The sequence below is a fragment of the Polistes dominula genome, unplaced genomic scaffold, assembly GCF_049000335.1.
Source record: "Polistes dominula isolate Pdom_NZ unplaced genomic scaffold, Pdom_raw_medaka contig_68, whole genome shotgun sequence".
Taxonomy (NCBI): domain Eukaryota; kingdom Metazoa; phylum Arthropoda; class Insecta; order Hymenoptera; family Vespidae; genus Polistes; species Polistes dominula.
Window position 1 is genome coordinate 435,816 of NW_028301034.1, and position 20,495 is coordinate 456,310.

Genomic DNA, 20,495 nt, shown 5'->3' on the forward strand with positions numbered 1-20,495 from the left:
TTTTTTATATATTTATAATATAGGATAGCTCTGTGGTGCGGTGCTAGAGTCACCGTTTCCGCAACCCATAGGTCGTGGGATCGAATCTCCTTGGAGTCGCGAAAAAAATATAATAATATATTTATAATATATATAATAATATATTGTTATATATATAATAAATATAATATATTATTATATTTGTAATTATAATATTAATAATATTAATATTAATTAATATTATTTATAATATATATAATAATATATTATAAATAATAATATATAATAAATAATATATTGTTATATATATTAAATATATTAATATATTATAATAATATTAATATTACTTATTAAATATATTTTTATATAATATTTTATATGTATTTATAATATATATAAAATAATATATATATAAATATAATAATAATATATATAAATAATATAAATATATATAAAATATATATTATTTATAATATATTGTTATATATATTAATATATTTATATATATTAATATATTATAATAAATATATATTATTTATAATATATTGTTATATATATTAACACGTTGCCGCACACTTTTAATTTGACGATCGTGCTTAGAAATACGAAGATCGGACGGCTATAGCCGTCATTTGCGGCAACGTGTTAATATATTTATATATATTAATATATTATAATAAATATATATTATATATATATGTATATTATACGTAAAAATATATGTAAATATCTATACATTAAGAAAATATGTACACATATATAATTAGATAAAACTGTGTTATAATATTATATTAAATAGTAAAGTTATAGTAAAGAAATGTGAAATACTAATTGTAAAACGAATTAAATAGCATTACAGAGATACGTCAAATATCGGATGATTAATGTTACAAGTGTTCCTTTCAATCACACTTCATAATTCAATGAATTGACATGTCGTCTCATAACATATTTTTTAATTATACTAAATTTGCTTATATGGCACGTACGATAAAACTAATTATAAAATAAGTTTAACGAAATTTTACTTAAACGTTTAATTTTAAATCGTTACGAAGTATCGCCATAAAACACCATAGGTGGTTGTGAATCTTCCAATGCAATTGGATCATATTCAACTTCGGGATTTTGACAAGCTAATGCACCGCATCGATTTTTGCAACATTTTTTGATTCCTCTGCAATCGCCATCCGATCGACAAGTTGATGTACAAATCCATCGTCCAGTTGGTCTAACCGGACAATTACCTCGTTTTACTAAATAAATAAAAATTAATGTATCATTAGAAGGATATTAAAGATCAAAAATATGAGAAGATCATAAAATTACGTAAGTTTAATTTAACTTATCGATGAATTATTAAAACGATGATTCACACAACTTGTATTTTTTTTTGTTTACCATGCAATTATTCGTTAACAAATTATTACGTGAAAAGATATTTCAATATTTAATTAGAATATACATATACTTAAAAAAAAAAAAAAAAAAAAAAAAATAATAATAAATCAATATCTTGTTAAGGCAAGTATTATATGGATTAGTAAGAATTCTTTGAAAATGAGAATTTGTTCTCAAACATTTAAAAAATCATCAACGATTACTTAAGGTAATCCCATAATCGTTTTGATCACTGTGAAGTCTCCAAACTATTAATTATGAAATATGATATTAATTATTGGGAATCACGCAAGATTTATCCTTAATGTGAATATAATAATATAATGAATTTTCCTCTTTACCAATAAGGAAGAACTGTGCTTATGAATTATATCATTTATCGTTTAACTTATTTTTTATGTTATTACAGTTTTCAAAATTGAAATAAGATATTATTTTTTTTTTTTTTATTTAAGAAAATTCAATTGTATAAAATACAGTAGCTTCGAGATTATTTTTATTTCATGTATTATAATTTTATTATTCAATTTTATAAACAAATGTCGAAGTTATTTTATATATTATAATTTAATTTAATTTATATTATATTTTAATCTTATTATATATTTAAATATTTTAATTTATTATTTAATTAAATATTTTATTATTATATTATTAATTATTAATTATTATAAATTAAATATAATAATAATAATAATAATAATAATAATAATAATAATAAAATAATATATAAATAAAAAATTATTATAGATATATAATAAAATTTAAAATATTTAATTAAATAATAAATTAAATTATAATATTATTATAATATTATTATTAAATTAAATATTTTATTTAAATATATAAATATTTTAATTTATTTAATTTAATTAAATATTTTATTAATAAATTAAATTAATAATTTATAATATTAAATATATTTATTATATATCAAATTGTAAACGTCATGCAAAATGTTGATTTCATTTTAACATAAATTAAATGCATATATTTAAAAACTATCAAAAATTCATTGAATATAAACCAGTTGAATGCTTACCAATGTTAATGGTTTCTGTAATGGGCATCACACAAATTCTACCATTGTAACTCGTAAGACAACATTTTTCAGGTCCTCTACAATCCGTATCAGCGTTACAAAGATTTCTACGAATGTTAAATGGTGTTCGTGGTGGACATGCACCAGGTTTAGATTGTTGTCCAAGGGTCATTGTTGATAATATTATCAACAATAGCATTGACGAAATTATAGATGCCATTTTGATATTATTAAAACCTTTGATAAAAATGATATTAATTATTTATCATTATCCAGTCGTTTAAGTGATGATAATAAAAATGATTTTATTAATACGTTGGTTGGAACTTAAATAGTGGCAACTATTTATACAAAAGAGTTACATGTTTGCACCTGTTACTGTACCTCAAAGTAGCTACCAGCGTTATGTAGAACCCGTCAGCTGAGCCTGTTCTGTTGATGGTGCGAATTGAGTGGTCTACTGCCTGTCGAATTTCTGGAACAGTTCTGAAGCGAATGCCACGATGGGTTCCGCATGAATTGACGGAAATGCAGAAATGAATGCATTACGAAGCTGCTCAAACGCACTTGGAGTGCTATGAGCGCAAATGAGAGGCTTTCTTACGCCGTATCGTAACACTGGATGAGACGTGGTAGGGACCCTATAGGAGGGACGTGTCATGTACATTGCTAGGCTGAAAATGTGGGGGGACAGCTTCCGTTGCATCGCGCAGCAATGTTTATCTTTAGTATGTATTAACAGCTGTGGTTAGTTGAATCATTCGCGCGCAATCACGTGACTATACGAGTTCCTGTCCCCCAGCAATGTACATGGCCCGTCCCTCCTATAAGGTCCCTAAGACATGGCAGTAGACTGCTCCTGTAACAGAACAGGCTCTGCTGAAGGTATGCTACGCCTTCCACATGGCTGACAACGGGTTCTACACAACACTGGTGACTACTTTGGAGGACAGTAACAGGTGCAGTATACAGGAGCTGTAACTCTTTTGTATCGGTTGTGAACAAATAGTTGTCATTATTTAAGTTACAACCTACATATAGAAGAAGAAGAAGTTTATTTTTCAGGTATACCTCTTTAGGGTGTTTACCCTGAAGGCCCCCCCCCCTACATGTTCGTTCCCCTTGACAATATACTTAATTCTAATTATGCCCTAATATAATATTAGATATTAATATTAACAATATAAACAATATAAACAACATTAAACAATATACCTCATTTAGTATACAACCTACGTATATTATATTTATATTTTTTAAAATGAGAAAATAAATGTTTAATTAATTAATTCTGTTAATAGTATGTGTTAATGAATGTTCGATAAAATTAATAAATATTTTATATGATTATTTCATTAAAATATTCAAATGTATTCTTATTATGCGTGAAATAGGCTTGCAATGCAAATATTTGAAATGGTTGAAAAAATTTGACAGCATAATTTAAATAATTCATAAATTTTATAAAATATAAAAAATGTCTGTAATATCTCCTTAGTTTCTTAAAATATTTGAATAATTTATTAAAATAAAAATTGATGAAGAGATAAATTTCATACCTGTCAAGTGTGTGCGAATGAAGAACGTCGAATCGAATTGCTCGAACGTCTGGTGACTACTGATCGTTGACACCTCCAAGACTTGAACTTAAAGATCCTAATAATGTACACATACCATGAGTGGAGAGACAAATATATTCACTTTCGCAATGTTAAAGTTACGCGTTAGTCATTCAACACGGTAACATTGAAGGTCGGGGCCGAGTTATGCGAGCTCAATGTTTTCTTTTCACATTTTTTTTTTTTTATTATGAATGTTTTATACGATCCGATAAAAAGTGAATTCTGTCACGATGTAATCGATTCGTAAATTTTCTTTCTTTTTAAATTAACATTATAAATATCAAATTTTCATTTTATATTACAAATACATTTCGTTTATGTAAAAATCGATTATTCGCCATTTTTTACGTTTAAAGTTTCAATTTTGTACTCGTAAAATATCGTTTAAATGTTTATCGTAAATTATTTGCAAGTATTACAATGTTAAATTAAAAGGAAAAAAACCTTTTATTGTTTTTTCAATGTCACTGTAAATTTAATGACGATGAATATTCAAAATGGTAAATCGAAATTGAATTAAAAAGTGAATTCTGTCATGATGTAATCAATTAGTGAACTTTCTTTCTTTTTAAATTAACATAATAAATATCAAATTTTCATTTTATATAACAAATACATTTTGTTTATGCAAAAAACTGATCATTCGCCATTTTTCACGTTTAAAGTTTCCATTTTGTACTCGTAAAATATCGTTTAAATGTTTATCGTAAATTATTTGCAAGTATTACAATGTTAAATTAAAAGGAAAAAAACCTTTTTTTGTTTTTTCAATGCCACTGTAAATTTGATGACGATGAATATTCAAAATGGTAAATCGAAATTGAATTAAAAAGTGAATTCTGTCATCATGTAGTCAATTCATGAAATTTCTTTCTTTTTAAATTAACATAAAAAATATCAAATTTTTATTTTATATAACAAATACATTTCGTTTATGCAAAAAACTGATTATACACCATTTTTTACGTTTAAAGTTTCAATTTTGTACTCGTAAAATATCGTTTAAATGTTTATCGTAAATTATTTGCAAGTATTAAAATGTTAAAATAAAAGGAAAAAAACCTTTTTTTGTTTTTTCAATGTCACTGTAAATTTAATGACGATGAATATTCAAAATGGTAAATCGAAATTGAATTAAAAAGTGAATTCTGTCATGATGTAGTCAATTCGTGAACTTTCTTTCTTTTTAAATTAACATAATAAATATCAAATTTTTATTTTATATAACAAATACATTTCGTTTATGCAAAAAACTGATCATTCGCCATTTTTCACGTTTAAAGTTTCCATTTTGTACTCGTAAAATATCGTTTAAATGTTTATCGTAAAATATTTGCAAGTATTACAATGTTAAAATAAAAGAAAAAAAAACCTTTTTTTGTTTTTTCAATGCCACTGTAAATTTGATGACGATGAATATTCAAAATGCTAAATCGAAATTGAGTTAAAAAGTGAATTCTGTCATGATGTAGTCAATTCATGAACTTTCTTTCTTTTAAAGTAACATAATAAATATCAAATTTTTATTTTATATAACAAATACATTTTGTTTATGCAAAAAACTGATTATACACCATTTTTTACGTTTAAAGTTTCAATTTTGTACTCGTAAAATATCGTTTAAATGTTTATTGTAAATTATTTGCAAGTATTACAATGTTAAATTAAAAGGAAAAAAACCTTTTATTGTTTTTTCAATGTCACTGTAAATTTAATGACGATGAATATTCAAAATGGTAAATCGAAATTGAATTAAAAAGTGAATTCTGTCATGATGTAGTCAATTCATGAACTTTCTTTCTTTTTAAATAACATAATAAATATCAAATTTTCATTTTATATAACAAATACATTTTGTTTATGCAAAAAACTGATTATACACCATTTTTCACGTTTAAAGTTTCAATTTTGTACTCGTAACATATCGTTTAAATGTTTATCGTAAATTATTTGCAAGTATTACAATGTTAAAATAAAACGAAAAAAGCCTTTTTTTGTTTTTTCAATGTCACTGTAAATTTCATGACGATGAATATTCAAAATGGTAAATCGAAATTGAATTAAAAAGTGAATTCTGCCATAATGTAATCAATTAGTGAACTTTCTTTCTTTTTAAATTAACATAATAAATATCAAATTTTTATTTTATATAACAAATACATTTCGTTTATGCAAAAAACTAATTATTAACCATTTTTCACGTTTAAAGTTTCAATTTTGTACTCGTAAAATATTGTTTAAATGTTTATCGTAAATTATTTGCAAGTATTACAATGTTAAATTAAAAGGAAAAAAACCTTTTATTGTTTTTTCAATGTCACTGTAAATTTGATGACGATGAATATTCAAAATGGTAAAAGGAAATTGAATTAAAAAGTGAATTCTGTCATGATGTAGTCAATTAGTGAACTTTCTTTCTTTTTAAATTAACATAAAAAATATCAAATTTTCATTTAATATAACAAATACATTTTGTTTATGCAAAAAACTGATTATACACTATTTTTCACGTTTAAAGTTTTAATTTTATACTCGTAAAATATCGTTTAAATGTTTATCGTAAAATATTTGCAAGTATTACAATGTTAAAATAAAAGAAAAAAAACCTTTTTTTGTTTTTTCAATGTCACTGTAAATTTGATGACGATGAATATTCGAAATGTTAAAACAAGATTGAATATACTCACGTTAATGATCTCGAACGTGTCTTCAGATTTTTTGACAACATCCGATAAAAGTTGATCACTTATATAGGTACAAAGTGGTCTAATAACTCAGACATTTCCTTTTTTCCTTAACGATTCTTATTTCTGGCATTTCCTAAGGAGAGTTTCTATATCACCGTATTGATAATTAGAAAGTGCAAGACCAATTAACAAGAAGTCCGATGCTATTAGCCGGAAGACGGTGGTTTTCGGAGAACAAAATTAAATGAAAACTTTAGTAGGAATCACCGTTTCCAGGATGTTGACCAACTAATGTAAAATGCAACTGTCGTTTCCCTTTTTTTCTTTTCCTTTTAGATAAACTACTCGCTTTATCTGTGATGATTGACCTCGCTTTTGGCAAAAGTGGGTCAACTTCCTCTAACTTATCATGAAGAACACAATAATACTATGGTTTCCATACAACTTTGTATTATTTACCATTTCTTGTTTTATTTCTTTTAAAAAACGATTACATTCATAATATTCCAAATGTAATCATTTGTAATAATCGATAATTAAATTCAATTGATAAACCTGTTCAATATTTATAGGATTTTTTAAAAGTTGCTTTAATACTTTAATAGCCACTCACACGACATGTGTGTGATAGTTGGAACAACCGTTATTGCCCGTTATTTATTTATAAATTTTTATATATTTAAAATTATATAAAATTAAATTTGTCGTTTGTTAAGTTTTTTTTTTCGTGAATTTAATACAGTTTTTTTAAAACTAATTTTTCATGAATATTATATCGACTCTTGGTGACGTTTGACTGCGTAGATGTACAACCATTAACGTGTTAATGAAGAAAATAAAAATAAAACTGAAACATCAATATTGGCTTATTATTAGAGAATTAGAATATTTTTTTACGTTAATTTTTTAAAGATATAAATCATCATAAATCTAAGATGCTGTCACGTTAATAATTACTTGAGGAAAAAGGAATTTCCTAATTTTTGAGATGTTTTGTAATAGAAATAAAAATTTATGCAATAAGTTTAATTTTATTCAAGAATAGTTTAAAATGGAATCGTATTACGAACTAAAACTTAACTAATGATATAAACGTTGTTAAAAGTAATTTATTCGAAAAGTTATGATGATCCATTTAAAAGTTTCTTCGATCATTATCTATATAAGTTAATTAGGTGAATTACTCACCTTGACGATGAATATGTATGAGGTATATATATAAAAAAAAAAAAAGAGAAAAAAAAATTCTAAACATCATAAAATATGTTTCTTGTTCTTAAGAATTTGTTGTAAATATTACAATAAAGGTGGAGTTATTTTCAAATCATAAATTTCTGATCGTTATTATACAGAACGAAACCATTTGCATAGAGTAATAATAACTTAAGATCTGAGGAAGTTGTGCAATTATCTTCGTATTAAGAATCGATTTTCAAGAAGGAGCAGGGTTCGAGGTAAACCAGTCTACTAGTTTCTTGAAAATGACTTTTCTGTATTCGATTCTTACATAAAAAAAAGTTATTTTGTAGAATATTCATTTATCCAGATTAAATTTCGAAATTTTCGGAAATTTGTATATTTTCATAATTAATTCTTTAACCAATTTGAGTGCAGTATACTTTTAATTAAAATGTTTTGTCTTTTTTTTTATTATTAAATAAACTAATAATTAAATATTATTAAAATAAATTAAATTAAATTTTATTATTAAATTTATTATTAAGCAGATTCTAATAATAAATTATATTTAACTAGGGGTTCCCCGCCACGCGTTGCTGTGGCTCACAATCAGTCCGATACACACGTCTTTAAGTCAACGAATTACCTTATATCGCCATCTGCTAGAATCTTATCGAACTAACAGAGATAATCATGACTCTTTGTTAATAAACAAATAATATTCGATTATAAATTGAGATATAAACTATCCTATCTTTCAAGTTGAATGAAACTGCACATAATGTGCAAAATTTTATTAAAATTGGTTTAGTAGTTTAGGAGTCCATTGCGTACAAACAACGTGACACGTAATTTATATATATTAAGATAAGAAGAAGAAGATAAGATATATATATATATCGTCTTTAAGTCAACGAATTACCTTATACCGCCATCTGCTAGAATCTTATCGAACTAACAGAGATAATCATGACTCTTTGATTAATAAACAAATAATTCGCAATAAAATAATATTGCGATTATAAATTGAGATATAAGCTATCCTATCTTTCAAGTTGAATGAAACTGCATACAGTGTGCAAAATTTTATTAAAATTGGTTCAGTAGTTTAGGAGTCCATTGCGGACAAACAACGTGACACGTAATTTATATATATATTAAGAAGATAATTAAAGTTTTTCTCTCTGTGTGTGAATTATTTTAATTAATTAATACAAAAATTACATTATTTTACATTAATATTAACAAACACTTATATGTGTCGATAGACAACTCTGGTAATTTTTACCAAACGCATATATGCGTCCATAGCACTCTCTAAGGGTTATTAATAAGTTATATTTTTTGAGTAGATAAAATAAGCGTAATTAATGTGCAGAGAGAGAGAGAGAGAGAGAGAGAGTGTGTGCAAATTTGTTAAAATTATGAAATTTCATTGAATACAAATTGACCATAATTCTGTTATTGTGTGGGTTTTTTTTTTTATCTTTATGATAAATTATGAGAGAAGAGATGATAAGACGGTTTCGAGAATCCTTATATTGTATTTATTCAATTGTCTTATAAATACGACAATTAGTTATCTAACTATCTATTAGTTATCTGTTTATATCTAACGAGAAAAGAAAAATAAAGAAAAGAAAAGATAAAAATCGTTCCATCGTATATTATATCCTATTACGGTGCGAAAGAACAAAACAAATGATTTCGCTTGAAAGATTTAAAATTATTCTAGATAAATGCATTCTTGGTACTATAACGAAAAATATTTTTATACAATGATAACTTAATAGATTATAATTACTTTTAGTTAAACGCTTTGATAACGATACATTAAAAGAAATATTAAACGTATGTAGATAACAACACTTTTTTTTTCAAAATCATTTTCTTTTTTTTTTTTTTTAATATAATAATAAGAATAAATTTAATAATGATACCTTAATTTATAAACCTTATTTTAACGTAATATATATTTATACATAATACATAATAATAATAATAATATAAAAAAGATATTTCAAATGAAAATTAATTAGTATTTATCTCAATATTAATTAATAATTAACAAAAAAAAAAATCGACTTATAGCAAAAGAAAGAAAGAAAGAAAGGATGAACAGTATTAATATAAATAGTTGTTATTTTTTTTTTACAATATTTTGGTATCTATTACCAAATTAGAAAATTTGATTTGGCGTTTTCTAGATTGTATTTCTTGTTTTTTTTTTTGTTTTCTTATAATCTATAACTTAATTATGAGTAAACGAATCAAAAGATTTGATTACTAATGGCACTAAACCGAGTTTATTTTTATAATACGATTATACTCGTATAAGATTTCTTAAAAGTATAAGGTAAGTCGGAGGAATATGCCACCTTGCTATATCTGCTATAATTATAAGTAGATATCAATAGAAGCAACATTGTGATGTTTATTATGTACAGCTGACCATACTGCGTAAATATTACAGTATGCCGACGTAGTTTTCAGTTGCTTTCTAGACACAGTTGAATTAATTTGCTGAGAATCTACAATTTTCTCTAACTGTAATGTTTATTTTCTATCATATTTATACGTTTTTCTTAAAACGAGTTTTTGTATATTGTGTAGAATTAATAATGTTTCATAACGGCACTGATTTTAAAACATAACAAGTAAGATTTTTTCTTTTTTTTTACTTTAACATTTTTTTTGTGCATTCGGGGCAAAATGCCACAAAATGAGTTGGAGTAATATGCCAGTGGAGACTTTTGTCCTGTGTGCCACATAAGTTTTTATAGTAAGAAAGGACCGAAATGCGATTGGGTGCAATGTGGCAAATGTGAAAAATGGATGCACAAAACTTGTTGTGAAAGTGAAACTTGTCCTTTATGTAAATCATAAAATTTGTCAAATTTATTATTGTTATCTCGTTTTTTTGAAGCTATTTATTATAATTATTAATGTAGTTAATCGAAATTATATTTGTTAAACTGTAAAAGTATTAAATTACGAGTTATTTGTGATATTTATATGAAATGAAGTTCTTTTTTGAGTAAGTGGCATATTACCCCTACATGTGGGGAATATGTCACTTTCAACCAGCGATCCCATTCGTACGATAATTTGAGGTCCTGTACGATCCAAAATCGTGGCGTACGATCCATTTGGAATTTCGAAAGCTTGATGACCTTTTTTTTTTTAGTCAACAAATTTTCCGAAGGTGCACCCCCACCCCAACCCTCACTCCCACCACCACTCCCCCTACCACTCCCACCATCACTATCACCACCACCACGATCTCCCGTCAAATGATCGTTTCATCGTTTTCATAATAGGGTTTGGGAACTTGATGAGTAAAAAAAAAGGTCATCCACTTGAAAAACTTGGAACTTGGCCACTTTTTTCGACTTTTTCAAAATTCTGTCCGAGATTTGTCGGATTTCAAATTTTCCCGGGGCGTACGATAATTTTGCGCCCCTGTGTCCATCAAACGAACTAAAGTCTCTGGGATCACTGCTTTCAACACGCACTAATTTATTCTTATTAATTATTAAATAAATCAATATTTAGACAAATGTTATTGTGCATATAATAAATAGAGGCAATGTTTATTAAATCCACGTATTTAAGTTTCATTGAATTTATTTATGTACTTGTTAAATTGATTCCCCCGACTTACCTAATTAAAAGTATTTATTTAAGATAATCGCATAGTGTAGAAATGTTCCCTTATTCTTGTTCATTATACTTATATATACATACATACCTATACATATACACACTGACGCATTCAAGTATTTGATATTCAAAGTGTTTATTAATTATACGGAGAGAGATCACTTTGAAAGTCAATCAAAATTGTATAATATTATCTTTGCAATGACTACAAATGTCTTACTTATAACTTTGTTTGTAAAAAATAATGAATATTAATTAAGTTTGCCGATTGGCATATGTAACATAATGCCTTTTACGTTTAACATTTGAAGTCTTAACTCTTTACTGTCTTTCATATGTAAATGAATATAAAAAATGTACATATTGAAATAATATATGTTATTTATAATGTATTTCGTAAAATATGAAAGATTATTTAACACGTTCGTCGCCATGTCTCCGTATAGGCACCGTGCGTGATTGCAGCGCCATGGTAGCGCCATGGTATCTATGGAACTAAAAGACGCTGCTGCTGCTGAGGTTTTTAATATGTAAACGTATAGGGCTTTGCGATAACAATTCATTTTTGTTATTAAAAACATTTTTTGTTTGCATGTCAAACCACGTGACAATTAAATTTCAATCTTGTGCAATTATGATGCAACAATTATCGCTAAAATGTAAGTATAATTAATAATTTAAAAACAGTATGAAAGCTGTAGCGTTTACTGTAGTAAATAAGAAGTTAAATTATAGCCACAGTAGATCAAACTTGAAATAATATTGGCAAGCAGATAAAGTACGATGTGACATTGTTATAAAAAAAAAATAAATATATATGTAGGAGAGTTTTAAGTGTCGCAGATGTAAACGAAAATCTAGTATTCAGTTCTTATCTTTATATTTCATTTTCTAAAAAGGAAAACTCTATTATACATTTTTATCAAAATATCATAAAATTAATTGTCACACGTATGTTTTGTGAACACCAAAATAAAAAACACCGTCTTTTATTGTCAAAGTTATCCACTGCGTGCGCTAGTGTCCATTACGGCTTCCCCTACCATGACTTCGCACGGTGCCTATAGAGACGGGCATGTTTCCCCGTGGGCCCCGTCTCTTCTATACGAAGACGCTCTTTTCCCATTTTGAAACATAATTATTTTCGGTAAATAAACGATATTTTGTAGACGACAAAAACTAGTATTCAGAGACTAAAACAAAAGATTAGGAGGACCATAAAACCATAAACAGACCTAATAATTATCGAGATATATTGGTGCGATGAAAACTCTTTTTACAGTGTCGGACCTCTTTGGTGGTCTCGGACATTGTCTCTTATGTAAACACATGCGACACCATAAAAAGAAATAATGTTTCGATATTATAGACAAAGTTTCTTTATACATAGTTTCCACTACCAAAACCATAAATAAAAGATAGTTTTAGATTTAATTATTTTTGGTAAATAAAATATAATAATATATGCATAATACTCGGGTCGTATTGTTAATATTTCGACTTATCGATTCTTTACGTTACGTAGGCGCGCCGGCAGTCGAATTTTGGGCCTGGCGATAAAACTCGACCGAAACGGGCTGGGCGATGAACGTGTTAACGCGTATAACAAAATGTATGATAGGTATGGCTAGTTTCGTGTTATATTTTGCAATTATAATTCGTTTTTTTCTTTTTCTAAGCTTAATGTATATCTGTTAATGATATATATTTTTTTTATCTTAATATATAAATCGCGTGAAAAAATACATAGTAATTATTTGTAATCTTAATTAACGTCGATTAGATTAATAAGATATTAATTTGATGTTTTGTTAAACGATACGTTAGGTCAAAAATGACCAATGTTCACACGCATGTGTTTTTTTTTTTTTTGAAAGTATTTTAAATATAAAATTACGTCGTAAAAAATATATTTACATCCGTTGCTAGTAAAATCGTAGTAGTCTTCTCTATTTTTTGGTCACGGCTGAAAGAAGAGAAAAAAAAAGACAAGTGAAATATAACGTGAAATGTGCAATTTTTTTTTTTTTGATGAATAATCATCACGAGTAGTAGGTATATATAACTTTACGATTCGAGTTGTTTTTTTTTCACTCGTTGAAAAATTACAAAACCAGTTCGAATTTACCAAAAATGGTAACTGGCAACTAGCGCGACGTTTTTCCACGAAGATTAAACAGAGAGAGAGAGAGAAAGAGAGAAAAATATGCAATTCGTTTTCGTAGAAGAACTCGAATCCGTGACGGAGAATAGTAATGAACTTTACGAATCGTTCGTACGTGATTGGAATACACACAGATCGGCATAATTTTCAATCGATTTTTCGCGATAAACTTGGAGAGGAGTTTATCTCGCGAGTCAAGGATAACTTTCTTTGTTAATGGTTCGAAGAACCCTTTTGCCTTGTCAATGTCTTTATTTAACGAATGAATGTAATGAGTAACTCGTGGTCTTTCCAGGAATGCCGTGAATAAGATCGAATGTCCATAAATAACACATGTCGTGTGGTATACATACAAGATAGAAGGAATTTGTGAGATTAGAAAAAAAAGAAAACATGCGTCAGATGTTATTAAGAAATTTTTGAATGAAATAATATGAATGAAGATTGCGTTCAAATATGATACACTTATTCGATGTTGATAGCAATGGAAGTTAAATTATTAGAATGATATTTAGATAAAAAATATTACTAAAAAGAGTAATAATAAATAAACTACTTAGCCCACGTTGAATTACATTTTTTAATGATAAAATTCTATATTGTAAATTGTAATTTTATTATGACAAAATGTTGATAGCAAAGGAAGTTAAGTTATTAGAATGATATTTAGATAAAAAATATTACTAAAAAGAGTAATAATAAATAAACTACTTAGCCCAAATTGAATTACATTTTTTAATGATAAAATCCTATATTCTAAATTGAAATTTTATTATGACAAAATGTTAATAGCAAAGAAAGTTGAGTTATTAGAATGATATTTAGATAAAAAATATTACTAAAAAGAGTAATAATAAATAAACTACTTAGCCCACGTTGAATTACATTTTTTAATGATAAGATTTTATATTGTAAATTGTAATTTTATTATGACAACATGTTGATAGCAAAGGAAGTTAAGTTATTAGAATGATATTTAGATAAAAAATATTACTAAAAAGAGTAATATTAAATAAACTACCTAGCCCACGTTGAATTACATTTTTTAATGATAAGATTTTATATTGTAAATTGTAATTTTATTATGACAACATGTTGATAGCAAAGAAAGTTGAGTTATTAGAATGATATTTAGATAAAAAATATTACTAAAAAGAGTAATAATAAATAAACTACTTAGCCCAAATTGAATTACATTTTTTAATGATAAGATTTTATATTGTAAATTGTAATTTTATTATGACCAAATGTTGATAGCAAAGAAAGTTAAGTTATAAGAATGATATTTAGAAAAACAAATATTACCAAAGAGTATATATTTAATCTTTGCTTACTACCCTTTTCCTGGAGTAACACGCTTACCATACCCGAGAAAAATCGTTATAAAAAAGAAATTATTGCATAGACTTACTTCAACATTTTTTTTGAAACTTCTTTAATACTTACTTAAAAAGACTATATAGGTTTTATAGCTTTAAATTAAATGTAAATATGTTTAAAAAAATTACCAAAGTTGAACAATTGAGAAAAATGACTCAAGTTGCAAAAAAGGTCTGGGTCCTTTGGACCAAGTGTGGTAAGCATGGTTAATTAACTACTTAGCCCAGATTGAATTACATTTTCTAATGATAAAATTCTATAATGTAAATTGTAATGTTATTATGACAAAATAAAGCATTTGTTCAAACTAATTCAATTTACGTTGGGATTCCTAGTTCTATTTAGATCACTAAAATCAAGCAACGTGAGTACGATCAATAACATGAAAAAAAAATATTATCAAAGAGTAATATTAAATAAACTACCTAGCCCACGTTGAATTACATTTTTTAATGATAAAATTCTATATTGTAAATTGTAATTTTAATATAGTAAAATAAAGCATTTGTTTAAACTAATTCAATCCACGTGGGATTCCTAGTTTTCTTTAGATCACTAAAATCAAGCAACGTGAGTACGGTCAAAAACATGGAAAAAAAATATTATCAAAGAGTAATATTAAATAAACTACCTAGCCCACGTTGAATTACATTTTTTAATGATAAAATTCTATATTGTAAATTGTAATGTTATTATGACAAAATAAAGCATTTGTTCAAACTAATTCAATCCACGTGGGATTCCTAGTTTTCTTTAGATCACTAAAATCAAGCAACGTGAGTACGGTCAATAACATGGAAAAAGAATATTATCAAAGAGTAATATTAAATAAACTACCTAGCCCACGTTGAATTACATTTTTTAATGATAAAATTCTATAATGTAAATTGTAATGTTATTATGACAAAATAAAGCATTTGTTCAAACTAATTCAATTCACGTTGGGATTACTAGTTCTATTTAGATCACTAAAATCAAGCAACGTGAGTACGATCAGTAACACGGATAAGTGAATGACCCCAACCAAAAAAGTAAAAGACAAAAACCGTGTACTGTTGATGATTTCAGAGAGAGATGGTAAAAATATACGACCTAATTGGTAGTATTATCTAGTAGTAATGTGTGAAAGTGTTAGTAGAGAATTGATTAGAACCCGTAAAAAGGGATAGTAAAAAGACAAATACTTAAGAAAAAGTAATAGTTCCTAATAATAATTCTTTGTCTGAGTAAGTGGGAACAAAAAAACATGTTAAAGATCCTTACTTCGTGGTGGCACAGGCGGAGCTGGCCACTTCTTTGGAATGGAGCCAACGATTCTTACGATGTCTTGAGAATTCATTCCTAAATTCATATATTCGTGATGAATTTTACCGTTGTCTTCGTTATTAACGTCCGTTTGTACATATTCCTCGTTACTTTCTGAACCAGAATGAAGTTTATTTTGTTCGACGGATACGTTATCGTCATTAGACGATGGTACAGGTTCAATAATAGCTTCGACTTCGATTGAGTTCGAGGAATTTGTTTCTATAGATCGGCCAAGACTATCCAGAAGTGCGTCATGAGACCTTGTGGTTTGGAGACATACCGGCATCGTATTGACATAATTCGAAGGAATACACATTCCAGGAGGAGGTATAGGTGTAACGGACGAAGTCATATTTATCGAAGATGGATCAATATGTGTATTGGATTGTTTCGTGTTTTCTCCATCTAATTTCTTTCCGGTAATGTTTTGATTAAGTTCGAGATATTTAGGATGTTCATTGGGTGAGCCTGGTGTCATGGGTTCTCGCAGTAATCCATCCGATTTAAAAGCTGTGCATAAATTATATATAAATAATTAGTTATTCAATTTAAAATGGATTAAATTAGTACGTTGGAATTTATAGATCGTAATATTTAATGTAAAGTTCTCAAATTTATGAAAGGAAGCTTTAAGCTTTTCATAGTTAGAAATCTCCAAGCGTTGAATAAATAGGTGCTAATAGGATTGAAATTTTGATGTTAGTAAATTAGTTAAGACGAAGTTATGAATCCTCTGTTAATTGTGTTATACTACGTACAGTGTACGGGTAATCCCGACGGTGGAAAGGCAATGTAATACTCGTTGTCTGGGGCTCTTGATGGTGGCTGTGATGGCCTAAGGTCAAGGTCTGTTGCGGTCGAAGAACGAGGTGATGGAGAATACCGCAAAGCTGGTGAATACGTATCACCAAGTGGTTTTGGCGTTGGTGGTATTTCGTAAGACATTACGCCAGCTTTATCTCCTCTGTTTTGAATCTACGATAAAGAATTAGATTTTTTTTTTTAGCTGATTAAATTATAACGCATATATTGATAATTATATAAGAAAAATTGTAATTGATACTTACTCTTTTGTCTTCGGGATCAGAATGGGTTCCACTATCACCTAGGCTTGTACCACTGCAACCACTGACAGTACTCATTCGTCCAGATGACGATGAACCTAAATTTATGTATAATTAAACAACCATTCGACACACAAAGATTTTATTTAAATGTTACTTAGATTTATATATATATTTTTATGATATACTGTATGATTGTTTTTTTTTTGTTCTTTTTTCTGGCTAACAAGATATTATTTATCGTTTCTCATGAATTTTTTTTTTCAGACCAAAAGGATAAAGTAATGTTGAGCTATAAGTAAGGAGATAAACTCTTACTGGAAACACTGCCAAGGCTAAGGCTGCTGACAGGTCGACGATCTGCTAAGGTTCCGTTCACGGTTTCTGGTTTTGTTGTTGGGGAGGAGTCGTCAGTGCCATTAGTGGAATCCTTGGGATCTACAAAAAACGAGACGTAAGTATACGTTTGAAATAAAAATAGAAAGAGAGAAGAAAAGATGAATCTTAGAAAAAATAATAAAAAAAAAAGAAAATAAAAAGATATTAACCTTTCTTCCCTTTTGAAAAGAACTTTCTTATTCTGTCGAAAGGCGTGGGTGCTTTCATCTCCTCTTTCAACTTTTTCTGTATCCTCTCGTATTCTTCCCTCATTGCAGTCAGCTGCCTCTGCTTGTCCTTGAAACTTTGTTGCACGTCATTTCGGTTTCTCCAATTCTCAACAAGTCTCTCGACTTCTGATATTGTGAAGACGTTGTTCTTGAAGTCGTTAATAATCTCGAGAAGCTCATCCTGAGGTCTCGAGTGTTCTTTTGATCTCGTACTGGAATTCGAAGAAGTTCTTCCACAGGAAACTGAACACTGGCTATCTTCACGCCCTCCTGGATAAGAACTTTGGCCATCTAATCGATTTTGCGTTGGTGTGGCCGTTCGAGAAGGTACCTGATAGGTTCCATTTAATGTAGGAGTTTTAGGTCCTGAAATATACAAAATAATATTCGATTTTTACAATAATAACAAAATAAACATTATGTTCGTAATAATATAATTAATTTTCTTTAATAAATTTATGATTTATATTTGTGTCAATAATTTTGAAAATTGATTTTATTTTTAATTAACATTATTTTTACTATATCAAATAAATTTTCTTCAATTTTGTTAACTTAATCCACTTTTATAATTAGTGGCACATATTTAAAGTAAAATAATATTGATAGATATATTAATTGTCAGTACAAGTTGAATAATTTGGTATTATAGTATTTAGGTATCATTACCAGCAGGGTGCATCTTCATATAACCTTGAAGTGGTAGGTCGAGACCATTTGGGATGAATGTTGGAGTCGTAGGTGAGATAATTACTGGTGTGGGTGCTGGAACAATGGAATAATTCGCTTCTAGGGGATTGTTCGAGTTAATGTTAGATGGTGTCATCAATTGTGTGGGTAAAATCAAACTAGTGATTGGTCTTGCAGCTGGTGGTACCGAGTAAGCTTCACTGAGAGGTCGAGGACGACAATAATCTTCTTGATCGTTAATCCTATCGTTGTTCTTCTCATTGTTGTTCTTATTTTCACATTTATTTTCTTTAACATCGTTACCTTCAGTTTCGTTCGTTTTTTCGTTGTTTGTTTCGTTTGTTTTTTCGTTACTTTTGTCATTTGACGATTGATTGTCTATAAAGGGTTAATTATTAATATAGTTTTATTTCAAAAAAAATAAAAAAACATTGTTTATACCAGGTAAGCAATTATTTACCTGTGGCCTGACTCGACGTGTTTTCGCTTATTACTTTCAGGTAGCTATACATGTTGGTGAACTCGTTCATTTGCTGTGTTTCCGTAGTCGAGGATTCAAGGCACAGCCCGAAACATGCAATACAAATGCAGGTTTTTGGTTAGTTTTTTTTTTTTTTTTTAAACTACAATAATTTATAATACCAATAGAATACAGAAAAAAAGTAACCATGTGCCGCGTTAAAGCTTTTTCGAGTTAGAAGCGAATGCTTTTTTTTTTTTATTAGCCAAGTCTCGAATCATTGAAAGTAAAAGATGTATCGCGGTAGTACCGAGTATCGAAAAACCATGACGATGTTTAAAGGTGGTGTTTTTGTACCATGTAGCCACGTAGTTGATGTGCCAATCTTGTATGGCCAGCTTGCTCCGCAAGATCGGCAGGTGTCAATTCGGAAACGTTTCTCAAATCGCAAGCTAAATCTCCTCCAGGACACTCCAATAATTGCCAGGCCAATCTTTCTAATCCAAAACGTGCGGCAAAGTGCAAAAGTGTTGGATTCTCTTCAGGACCTATTTTGTTAGAAACAAATTGTTTTAATTCGTTTATTCTTTCAAATATTATTGTTTTTAATTTATTATTTTTATTATAAGACAAAAAAATGTAAATCAATAGGATATATCTATATAAGAGATATTTCTCACCGACTAATCGTTCTATTCCATCAGCACAAAATAACAATAATTGAAACAAATTAGATATATATATATATTTTTTTTTTTTTTTGATGAAAGTAAACGAGGATAAATGATAATGATTATTTGATTATATTTACTTGTATGATTTTTTGGTGTAGGTAGAATATCGTTTGGAGTAGATAAAAGGTTAAAGTGGGGTGGGACGTTCCTCTGAAATGCGTGCACCATCCAATTGTCCAATTGCTCGCGATCTCCGGGATGGAAACCGAAAGTCTGGAAAATGGAACGAGATTTGTGATAAGGACTTCAATTGCCTTATTGAAATTTCTGAGAATTCTTCGACCGGAAGTTTTTACAGACACGAATTGTTCATTGGACAAAGTTTGTATCATTTGGTATTTAGGGTTCCACTTTATTCCAGAATAAAAAGGAAACCATTTTATTTTTTTTATTTTTAAGTAAGATAAGACGAATTCTTTTCTTAGATAACTTTCTTTTTTTAAAATATAAGAACATAATTATCAAAATGTAAAAAAGACAATTCATTAAAAATTAATGGAATAATTTGAATGAT

At 27.7% G+C, this 20,495-nt stretch overlaps 2 protein-coding genes and 1 long non-coding RNA gene across 6 annotated transcripts in view; 1 reads left to right on the plus strand and 2 right to left on the minus strand.

The window, feature by feature from the left end:
- Positions 1-725: 725 nt before the first annotated feature.
- Positions 726-6,890, minus strand: LOC107073125 (antileukoproteinase). Of its 3 annotated transcripts, XM_015333608.2 has the most exons (4): positions 6,732-6,890; positions 3,982-4,078; positions 2,423-2,659; positions 726-1,235 (listed from the first exon to the last, which is right to left on the minus strand). In XM_015333608.2, the coding sequence occupies exons 3-4, from the start codon at positions 2,640-2,642 to the stop codon at positions 1,030-1,032; spliced, it is 426 nt and encodes a 141-aa protein (XP_015189094.2). In that variant the 5' UTR covers positions 2,643-2,659; positions 3,982-4,078; positions 6,732-6,890; the 3' UTR covers positions 726-1,029. The 3 variants fall into 3 exon arrangements, with proteins under 3 accessions (XP_015189094.2, XP_089030655.1, XP_015189095.2); XM_089174529.1 differs by lacking the exons at positions 3,982-4,078; positions 6,732-6,890 and adding an exon at positions 2,795-3,452; XM_015333609.2 differs by lacking the exons at positions 3,982-4,078; positions 6,732-6,890 and adding an exon at positions 2,807-3,451.
- A 2,205-nt stretch (positions 6,891-9,095) lies between these two features.
- The window catches only part of stumps (DBB domain-containing protein stumps), an 83,384-nt gene continuing 71,984 nt past the window's right edge, over positions 9,096-20,495 (minus strand). Inside the window, exons 9-19 of one of the 2 annotated variants that reach the window (XM_089174526.1) lie at positions 20,059-20,194; positions 19,928-19,939; positions 19,605-19,795; positions 19,248-19,320; positions 18,767-19,165; positions 18,038-18,463; positions 17,808-17,927; positions 17,493-17,587; positions 17,184-17,400; positions 16,381-16,935; positions 9,096-13,539 (exon numbers count right to left, since the gene is read on the minus strand). In XM_089174526.1, the coding sequence (XP_089030652.1) occupies positions 13,523-13,539; positions 16,381-16,935; positions 17,184-17,400; positions 17,493-17,587; positions 17,808-17,927; positions 18,038-18,463; positions 18,767-19,165; positions 19,248-19,320; positions 19,605-19,795; positions 19,928-19,939; positions 20,059-20,194 (2,241 nt within the window). In that variant the 3' untranslated portion in view covers positions 9,096-13,522. The remainder of the gene's footprint in view (positions 13,540-16,380; positions 16,936-17,183; positions 17,401-17,492; positions 17,588-17,807; positions 17,928-18,037; positions 18,464-18,766; positions 19,166-19,247; positions 19,321-19,604; positions 19,796-19,927; positions 19,940-20,058; positions 20,195-20,495) is intronic. The other variant, XM_089174527.1, reaches the window with a different exon arrangement.
- On the plus strand, positions 12,118-20,216 carry LOC149031852 (uncharacterized). Its single transcript, XR_016177273.1, has 3 exons — positions 12,118-12,232; positions 17,757-17,943; positions 20,080-20,216. It is a non-coding gene; the product is annotated as an uncharacterized LOC149031852 (long non-coding RNA).